Source organism: Mastacembelus armatus, chromosome 3, assembly GCF_900324485.2.
Source record: "Mastacembelus armatus chromosome 3, fMasArm1.2, whole genome shotgun sequence".
Classification (NCBI taxonomy): Eukaryota; Metazoa; Chordata; class Actinopteri; order Synbranchiformes; family Mastacembelidae; genus Mastacembelus; species Mastacembelus armatus.
Genome location: NC_046635.1, coordinates 19,008,964 through 19,019,216, shown reverse-complemented (window position 1 = coordinate 19,019,216; position 10,253 = coordinate 19,008,964). Strand labels below are relative to the sequence as shown.

General features: G+C 36.9%; 1 protein-coding gene across 1 annotated transcript; it reads right to left on the bottom strand.

The window, feature by feature from the left end:
* Window positions 1-2,806: 2,806 nt before the first annotated feature.
* On the bottom strand, window positions 2,807-5,447 carry uqcrfs1 (ubiquinol-cytochrome c reductase, Rieske iron-sulfur polypeptide 1). Its single transcript, XM_026294451.1, has 2 exons — window positions 5,194-5,447; window positions 2,807-4,270 (listed from the first exon to the last, which is right to left on the bottom strand). Exons 1-2 carry the CDS (start codon window positions 5,402-5,404, stop codon window positions 3,660-3,662), a joined length of 822 nt encoding a protein of 273 aa, XP_026150236.1. The 5' UTR covers window positions 5,405-5,447; the 3' UTR covers window positions 2,807-3,659.
* Window positions 5,448-10,253: the final 4,806 nt, after the last annotated feature.

Here is a 10,253-nt window from a genome sequence, read left to right as displayed (position 1 = left end):
ACTCCTATGTAAGGTGATATGTTTAAACAGTTCACCAACAGAACGGGATGCCAGCTCTGGCTGTTGTAATACAGCTTGTAGGTCAGACTTTATCTGAAGAACATATTGTATAGAACTTGAGCATAAATTCTTTGTTGCCCTTATATGACATCAAAGAGATTCACTATCTTTTTGAAGCTGCAGTATATGGCTCTTTTTTCACAGTAGTATCAATTGTAACTTATTAGTAAAGACTTTGACATCTAAAATTGATGGAGTGCAACTTTAAATACCATGATTAAAAACAGAAAGTGATAGAACTGTGCTGTACATCGGCAGCCCACTCTTTTAAGTGAAATATGGTTCAGTTGTATCACCCATGAAAACAGGAGTGACTATATTTTCTTCTGTTAGCATATACAGTGAAAATACAGTTTCTAAGCATTGTTGCTAATCTGTTTATTACTATACTATATATAGAAAACACATCTCACTAGTATAAATTAAACAACACCATATGGACTATTCTGTTAGCATATACAGTGAAAATACAGTTTCTAATTATTGTTGCTAATCTGTTTATTACTATACTATATATAGAAAACACATCTCACTAGTATAAATTAAACAACACCATATGGACTATTCTGTTAGCATATACAGTGAAAATACAGTTTCTAATTATTGTTGCTAATCTGTTTATTACTATACTATATATAGAAAACACATCTCACTAGTATAAATTAAACAACACCATATGGACTACTTAAAATAAGCTTCATCATCAGACTGCAACAGTAACATACAATGTGTAGACAATATTGAATCACTACTAATACTGCAATAATACACAGGGTGAATGCCGTGTTCTTCTGTGGGTTAATGTGAATTTACACTTGTCTTTCTCAGTGTCACTTATTTTTTTCCATGCTGTCACATCCCTTCACCTACAATCCTGATGTCACCTCATCTTACCATTAATCTGTCTGCCTGCATTCCTTGAGCCAATCAAGGAATTTGCCATTCTTTAAATATCACTGCAATTCTGTCCATTTGTCTTTAAGATCTACTATTGTGCAAACTCACCTCCTCCCTATCACCACCATAACTTTCACAACATCCATGGATACTGTCCTAGGCTTCCATCAATCATCACCTCTGCTATGAGCATCTAGCAGACTCTGGGATGACCTTGTCCTATCACCTATTTTCATATGGCCTATCCGTAAGTGTGTGAGTGTGTGTGTGTGTGTGTGTGTAAAAAGACAGTGTTTTTTAATTAACCAGATGAATCAGCAAACTACATGCCTGCTGGAAACCCTGCAGCTACTGGGGGGACCCAAATGAAAACAAAATTCAGATGAGGATGCTCTTATCTCTTCTCACTTTTTACTTAATTTCAGTTTGTGTTTACTGAAGGTGATATCTCACTTTTACTGTTTCTGAATGTGCACTTTTCATTAAAAAGGTAATCTGCAGAACAGGACTTATTGTGCAAGTTCATGTTGTTTTGTTTCATCATTTCTAATATTTTTTCACACTGTGCACTTATCTATAACTAATCCAGCGGACTTGCAGTACATCTTCCTTCATGAAGGTGATAGAGTTCAGTTTGTGTTCAAACTCTTTCAGAGAAACTGTTTATTCAAATAGATGATCATTTTGGAGGCTGCTGCATTGTGTTGTAATGACTTGAGGCATTTCTGTCCACCTTCATTATATAACTGGATTCGACAAAAGAATAGAAATGATATTTCAAGACAAACTGATCAATAGAAATTTGATGAAGGAGAATTTGATATGGGTTAGGAGCTCACCAGACAGTACCCACTGGATATGTGAGAGAACTACCTGCTGTCCATACAGGGTCATCCACTGTAAACATTCTGCTTATCTGTTGCCATGAAGATAGTTATGATGGCATACACCGGACTGGTGCATTATAAATCTTGCAGAAATACACAGATATTATCTTTATGTATTTAAAGTATCAGCCAAGGGTACTGGTTTGGTCCCTGTCGCTAACATCTGAGATCGGAGATAGAGATAGATGAGCTACTTTATGAACAGAGGCTGTAACTAGATACTACCTTTAAATAAGAGATCACAAAATGGTTCAAAACCACTGGTTTTGGCAATGTGCTATAAGTACAGATTTGGATGTATAGTCTGAATCTGTCAATGTATGAGATATCAAATGTAGTGCAATGAATAGTATTCTCTAATGTGTAAGGTAGCAGAAAATGGAAACTCAAATATCTTAAAACTGTACTGAGGTACTCTCTAATGCTGTTGTGCAACATATATTTACGGCTACTAGTGTTTACCCACTGAGATTTGGGAGGATTGCTGTCAAGTTACCAGATCCCTTGATGCATCTATATATATTCATCTGACCCAGTGTTTTAATGTTAAACAATTTCACATTAATTCTGGAGTCCCAAAGCCTCTTAGCAAACCATTCAGTGTTAGATGGGATTTTAGATCACCAGACTGAGTTGAATTAACATAAAAAATAAACCAAATTTTTACCTAATGGAAATAATATTGAAACTCAGATACTGAATCTTACTGAAATAGTTTTTGAAACCCTTTTTCACACAATAAAAGTCAAATTCATTTTTACCATTGTGGTAGTAAAGGCTCACACACCTTCAGTTTTGACATTAACACTTTCAACATCTCGGTCAGAATCTGATTCAGAACCTCTGCTGATGTGTGCTGAAAGGACTGAAAGTAAAATAGTTCATGTCTTCAACCACAGATTGCATTATTGCTTTACAATCATCAGGCAGACAGGGGAGAAATAACTTTTTTTACAAAAAGACTCAAAATATACAACTTTATTTTACCCAGATCTGAATATTTGTTCTTGGCTGAAAAGAAGGGCTATAACTTAAGATACGCAGGTATCATATTCTAAATTACATCATTCATGAATTCCATAACCAAGTTAAAGGCAATAACAGCAGCTCTGTATCTTTTATTATTAAACACAACAAACACAAATTGAACTAGGAGATCTTATGTACAGAAAGTCTGTGATATTGACTGGGTTGTACATTTTCACATGTAGAAGTTACAAAGCAACGAGCCAAAACATTACGACCACACACAGATGAAGCAAGTACAATGCATTATCTCCCAACAACAGCACATGTCAAGGTCTGAGATATATCAGATGGTTGGTTATCATAGCCAACCTGTGCCATCTGAGGGAAATTAACAATTGTAAAAACCCGACCAGCTCTGATTACGGCTATATTTCTTACGACCAAGCAAATGGGTTGGAGAATCTCCAAAACAGCAAGGGTCATGTTGTGCTCCCGGAGGGGGCGGGGAGAGGGGGCGCAAGCACAATAAAGGCCATTCTGTCTGGTCTGAACTGTCACAAGGGCTACTGTGGCACAAGTCACAGAAAATGATGGGAGGAATGTGTCATAACATGTATATGTGGCTGTGCTGTCACAGACTGCTCAGAATGCACATGCTGGTCATGATATCTTGGCTCATCCATATAAATACCTGTATGAATCTGATGTGAACTGTTTTTTTCTGCAATTGGCAGAAGCAAGGAAAGACAGTATTATCACACATTATTTCCTTCATAATATATATGTTTGATGTGCTGCTGATAGTGAAACTGTTGTATGCTGCGATCTCAGTCTGGCAAGTGCCATCTATCCAACCACCACCATGTCATCATCTGGAAACTCATAGTAGGGGACCTCAAGGTTGAGTGGAGCAGGGCCTTTCCTGATGCGGCCGGAGGCATCGTAATGCGACCCATGGCAGGGGCAGTAGTAACCTCCAAAGTCTCCTGCATTGGCAATGGGCACACAGCCCAAGTGTGTGCACACGCCAAGGACGATGACCCACTTGGGGTTAATAACCCGGTCTTTGTCGTGCTCAGGATCCCGCAGCTCTGCTATGTTCACAGAGGCTTCTGTGGCAATCTCCTTCTCTGTGCGGTGGCGAACAAACAGTGGCTTGCCTCTCCACTTGAAGGTCATATTCTTGCCTTCAGGGATGTCACTGAGCTTAATTTCAATTTTGGATAGGGCCAGGACATCAGCAGAGGCACTCATGGAAGACACAAACTGACTGACCACTGTCTTGGCAGCATAGACACCCACCATAGCTGTGGCTCCAGTGACCAGGTAGGAGAAAGCTCTTCTGGATTCACTGCTCTCCTGGGATGACTTGCTGGGATCGAGAACCTCTGGGCGTCTATAGTCAGAGAAGTCTGGTACTCTGAGGTCTGTATGGGTAAATCTGACTCCTGCACAGCCTGCAGAAAAAAAGCAAGTTGGTGTGAACACTAATGACCAATCACATAAACATCACAGCTACTTGAGCTGATCTGCTGCAAGTCAAGTCAGCATTTTTGAGTCTGTTTTTACTGAAACAGACCACATCTTTGAAGCCTGAAATCTGACTGTATAGAAATGTCCTTTATCTATTTTTCAGTCACAACATCTTAAGCATTTTTCTATACCATTACTCAAGTTTATAATTTTACATAACAATGGGAAAAGACAAGAGTAATTGAATGTATAATTGTGAAGCTAAAGGTGCTGTGAAAACATTTGGGTGCACCTAAATTTTGTGCTAGTGCACTTTGCAGTGCTGTGAAGGGGCGATTACTTTTTCACATAGGGCCAAACAGGTTTGGACAGCAGTTTTCGTAATTTAAAAAGTGCATTTTGTTTTTAACTGCATCATCTTTGTGTAATATTAAAATTATGTAACCTAATCCACCAACCAAAACCAGCAGTTCGTTCATCAGATTATCTAATCTAACCTACCAACCAAAAACAGCAGTTAATTATTCAGATTATCGAACCTAATCAACCAACCAAAATCAGCAGTTCATTCATCAATTATCTAACCTAACACACCAACCAAAATCAGCAGTTCATTTATCAGATTATCCAACCTAACCTACCAACCAAAATCAGCAGTTAATTCGTTAGATTATCTACCCTAAATCTAATTTCAGGGACAGGCCGCTGTTTAGCCACCTAGGCTAAAGGGTGCAAACGTTAGCTAACCTTGCCATAGACGGCTTTATCAGCTCTGTGACATCAACTTTTTCCTCCTTCTCATCACACACTCTGAAACAACTGGAAATGACTAAGCTGCCTAAATCTGATTTGTTTGATATCCACCGTCTGATATTAGCCAGCTAGTTGTCTAAGCTAACAGACTTACCACTAATGCTAACCGTCACAGCAGGGCCTGTCTTTGGGCTCTGACCGGTCAACGACTCGCGGCATAGAAACTGTTTGTTCGGGTTCATCAAGATCGTCTCTCCCTTTACAACTAGCCCAGGCACCAGAGCCTTCAGAGGACCAGCGACGGTAAAGGCTGTAGCCTGCATATAAGGGGAAAAAGCCCCTGAGCGGGCAGCAAAAGACAGCATGTCTGCGGTTCACTTGCTGCAGCAACGACCTTGTGTCACTAACGTCGGCACGCAAGGACTGACGTACCGAAATACGCGATTGCGTCACAATGACCAAACGTTTCATTACAGTTCTCTTCTGAGAACTGCAACAAAAACAAAAATATTACCAACACAAAACATTGTCAACAAAACATTTTTTGAAAACAGAATTTTCAGACAACATTTATTATCATTATTTTATCTTCCATTCTCCACTGCTGTGTTTCTTCTTCCCATTTAGCCACTGTCCATGTTATAGGCTGCATTTGATTTTTTCCTTCCATTAGATTTGACTGTTCCAGTTACAGTTTTTAATAATTTAACGTTGATGACATGAGAATGATTTCATTGAATAAATTACACTGGGGGGAGCATGGTGGATGAGTGGTTAGCACTGTTGCCTCACAGCAAATTACTCCGGTTTCCTCTCACAGTCCAAAAAACATGCATGTTAGGTTGATTGGTGAATCTAAATTGCTCGTAGGAGTGAGTGTGAGTATGTGTGGTTGTCTGTCTTTGTGTGTCTCTATGTGGCCCTGCGACAGACTGGTGACCTGTCCAGGGTGTACCCTTGCCTTTCACCCGAGAGAGAGCTGGGATAGGTTCTAGCAGATCCCCGTGACACTGGCCTTCAGGAAAAAAGCGGGTATAGAAAATGGATGGATGGATGGAATTACACTGGAATGTGGTTCTTACTCCAAAGCTCTTTTGTCCCCAATAAAAAAATAATAAATAAATAAATACATGAGCTTATCCAAAATGCTGCCCTACAGAAAGATAAAAAGAAAGATTCAGACATGACACTGAGGTGAACAGTTCCTTCTGTGACCTTCATACTGGAGATTTTATTGTAATTCTGGAAACAGGTCATAGACATTATAACCATATATCTCTACAAACCTCCTTAGACTTTTACAATGTTATCTTTGGTTTGAGGGCTGAGGACTGTTTCTTGTGACTAACCCTAGTGCCCCAGTCAACATAGTTAGTATAGATACAAATCTCAAAGTATTTCTGTTGGGTACTGCAATTTTTTTGCCCTGAATCTTTGTAAGAAAAATTACATCTTATTTATTTAAATAACCACAGCTGCTGTTAAGCCCTTGGTACAGTTAAGAGCAAAGTAATAATATAGTAAAATCATTTTTAAACAAAGACAGCTGGTGTCTGATAATATTGGATAGGATGCCTAACACTCTGTTAACAGAAACTTTTCTATAAACAGGTATAGAACTAGATGTCTCTAAATCTAGAGGTCGGTGTGGATGAATGGATCAACAGAGACTTGAATTTAACACCAGAGGACTCTGTTTGTGACCTTCTTTTAATGTTGGTCATTCTATATTGGTCCATATACAATATAGTGTGCTCACCATTTTATAATGGTGTCTAAATGCTGTGACTATCAACTATATAGGGCATTCAAAAATGTCATGTGCACTATTATCTGCTGTAGATGTTAAAATTGTTAGCTTGATAGCTGTTAGTAATTACAAACTGATGATGATGAAGTGTCTAAAATCTGGATTTTCTGCTTGTTACTGAATCATCATGTGTATATTATATAGAGAGTAGTGAATGATGTCAGACACAGCATGTAGTTATTATTGTATTCATGACCACAGAGGCCATGATTTATCTAAGTACATATCCGAACCCAAACTGTGATCTTTCTCTAACCCTATCCAAGTTGTGCAGTAATATTTTTTACATTTAACAGTTTGTTTTTCCTAGTAAAAATTTATTTCTTCACAGAAGTTCTATTGCCTTTATTTCAGCAAGGTTTAAGTACTTATTTTGGTTCGAATGGCCCTTTTTATGGCTATATAAATTTAATGACAGACTGGGGCTGGAAGTTAAAGGTTTCATACATTTTACACTGAGTATCATGTGTTGTGAGTCTGTGACCAGGCAGGTTATCTTTAGTTCAGTGATACAGTGATTCATGATATCAGTCATATGGTAAGAATGCACAATTGGAAAGTAAATATAAAGAAATAATGAAATGAAACATTGTATTTGCTCATACTGTGAATTAAAACTTAGACATACTAACTAAGAGAGGCCACAAGGGTGCAGTAATGGTTTAGCCAGTATTACAGAAGTCATATTATGAATGTTCCATAGGAACCAAGTGCAAAGATGGCGATGAATCTTGAAAAGTGCTCACCTGGCGCTAGAGCCAACAAAGTACTCTACCGCTCATTTCATTCTATCTACATTTCATTGTGTTTTGTCTGTTAGTCTTTTCCTGTCTGTGTCTCCCTGTCATTCTGTCCATGTTTGTACTTATATACTTTGCATGTCTTTGTGTGTCTCTGCATGTGTTTCAGTCACTGTCCCTATGTCTCTGAATGTCAATCAGAGGTCAGTGCTTGCCTTTATTACCTAAATGTATGTTAATACATGACAGATACAAACTGGGGCTAAGGTGTAGGTATATTTAACTTTTTTTTTTTAGGATCGTCTAACACATGGTTTAGTTCGGTTTAATTGATGCAGTGACAACAAGAAAACCACTGCCCTTGTTTCCATCACAGTTTCTTGCCATTACATTTAAATTGTTCTGATTGCCATTAGTTTGTCTCCATGACCATTAGATTGTTTTGATCACTGTCAGGGGGTTACTCGACTGATGACTGAAATTATCCACACAGGGTAGTCTAGCTGTATTATACTCAGCAATCACAGTAAAATACCTAAAAACAATCAGCAGTCAGATTTTATTATATTTTTATACTGCTCACACCATAGTACTGTACAGTTCTATCTTACACTGTAAAAAAGTTATTTAAAACATTTTTTACTGTGATTGTATTTGTTTTTACAAATTTTTCCTGTTTTGCTAAATTATGACTAATGGGTAAAAATAGGGGAAAATGCAAATTTACATGTCACTTGTTAAAAAAACATAGGGTATTAAGCTAACACATAAGATTTGTTGAAAACAATACAGAACAGTTCTGAGGCTTCAACCACACAAATTATGTTTTGTTGTCTGTAAAGGCAGAGTATGTTAGTCTACATAATACGTTTCCACAAATGCAACTTAGCAAAGGGTTAGTGCTGTAATTGTTATGAATTGTTTTAATGTTATATAAATCTAGCTCTCTGAAGGCTGTTTTTATACATCTGGAAATGGAAAAATTCTTTCATGTTTAAAATTTGTGCATGTAAATTACAAAATCTTATTTTTAAGTTACTAAAACAAACTTGGCTGATAAGAAAAGTCCAAGTTTAAGTCTCCGTCTTGTTGTTTTTATACTTAATTTGGGCTAAATATGTAATAATGAGTCTGTAGGTTTTATTTCTAAGTGTTTTGAAAGCCGAAGAATAAAGAGCAACAAAAACAAAATGTGTTTCTAAAATATTGATATGAAAATGTAGTTTGGGGAATACAACAATTACATAAGACCATATGAAAATATTATATCTAATATCATACATTAATTGATGTCTTAGTTTATAACCCTTTAGTTATACCAAAAATGTTTCTCTTTTTACTGCAAATCATACATTTACATTATTTATGCTTTAGGTGCTTTCCTGTTTTTTAAAGAAGTTACTAATGTATATGATATTTTAAGTACAACGTTTACATTTACTTTTCATTAAATGGCCAAATGTTTGTGTATAAAATGAAGAACAGAAAAAATAAAGTAAAAAATGTTAATATGTAAAAAAATATTAACATTAACATTAAATATAAATTTTCATAAATGCACAGTTGTTTAGACATCCTTCTTTATGTCATTTTGTGAAATCTTCTGTTATTTACCATTTATAAAACTTTATTCCCCTTTAAATTATGGCAAATGGCTTGGCAACGATGTCCTCTAACTGTAAAATAACCATTATGTATTGAATTTTAATGTCATTTTCAGAGTCTAATAACCATAACTTTCTAATTTTGCAGCATCTGCACTGTCAGATTTTCAGTTTTTTAATGGCATTTGTTCTTTCAGATCTTCTTTTTTTATATTTTTCTTCCAGCTCTCATGCTGCTAGATTTTTGACTTTTGTTAATTTTTTTTACAGTGTAGAATCATTATAAACATATGGATATACCACTGGATTCGTGCAAGTAATTATGTGTTAAACAGACTTGATGTAGGTGTTTTTTTGTGGTTGTGCTGAACTCTTTCAGATATATGTGCCAGTCCACTATGTGTCATGAGTCCCTCTGGGGACTTCCTGCCAGAGGACTGTTATTTTGTGTGGACTTCCTGTTTTCCCCTGTTCTGGTCTCTGGCAGCTTTATGTTTGTAATTTGTGTTCATGAGTTTCACCTGTCCCCGTTACGTTCACCTGTGTTCAATTATTGGTTTTCCCGATTTACTATAAGTACTCCTTTTGTTCCTTTGTTTGGTTGCAGAAGCATTAAGTAGCGTCACTAGAGTTACGTGAGTTACCTGTGTTAGAGATTGTTCGGGTTTTTGTTTGTTCTATGTTACCGCCTACGGTAGAATATCTGTTTCTGTTCTGATCCCTGGCGTTTTCCAGGAGAGTAATAAAACTCCTCTGTCCTGCATTTGGGTCCTGTCACTCCTTCCTCCTGCTGGCACTTCAACACACCTGACAGACTTGACACTATGAAACAAATCTCTTCCTCCCCTATGATATTCATCAAAAAACTATATTATCCTGTTACAGGTGATTATAGTATAAATTATATTCATACATTCACAGATTCTCTAACTGAACATTGTGTTCTGTGACTACATGCAGACATCCTTACATACTGTACTGGTACACTGTTCATATGCACTGTAAATTGTGGTGAATTATGTTAAATGTTGTCAGTCATAACCTAAAGTGTTTCTAAATA

Coding starts and splice junctions, on each gene's coding strand:
- uqcrfs1 (XM_026294451.1), bottom strand. CDS start 5,404: ATGCTGTCTTTTGCTGCCCGCTCAGGGGCTTTTTCCCCTTATATGCAG. Junction 4,271..5,193: donor TGTGACGGTTAGCATTAGTG/GTAAGTCTGTTA, acceptor TTTTTTCTGCAG/GCTGTGCAGGAGTCAGATTT.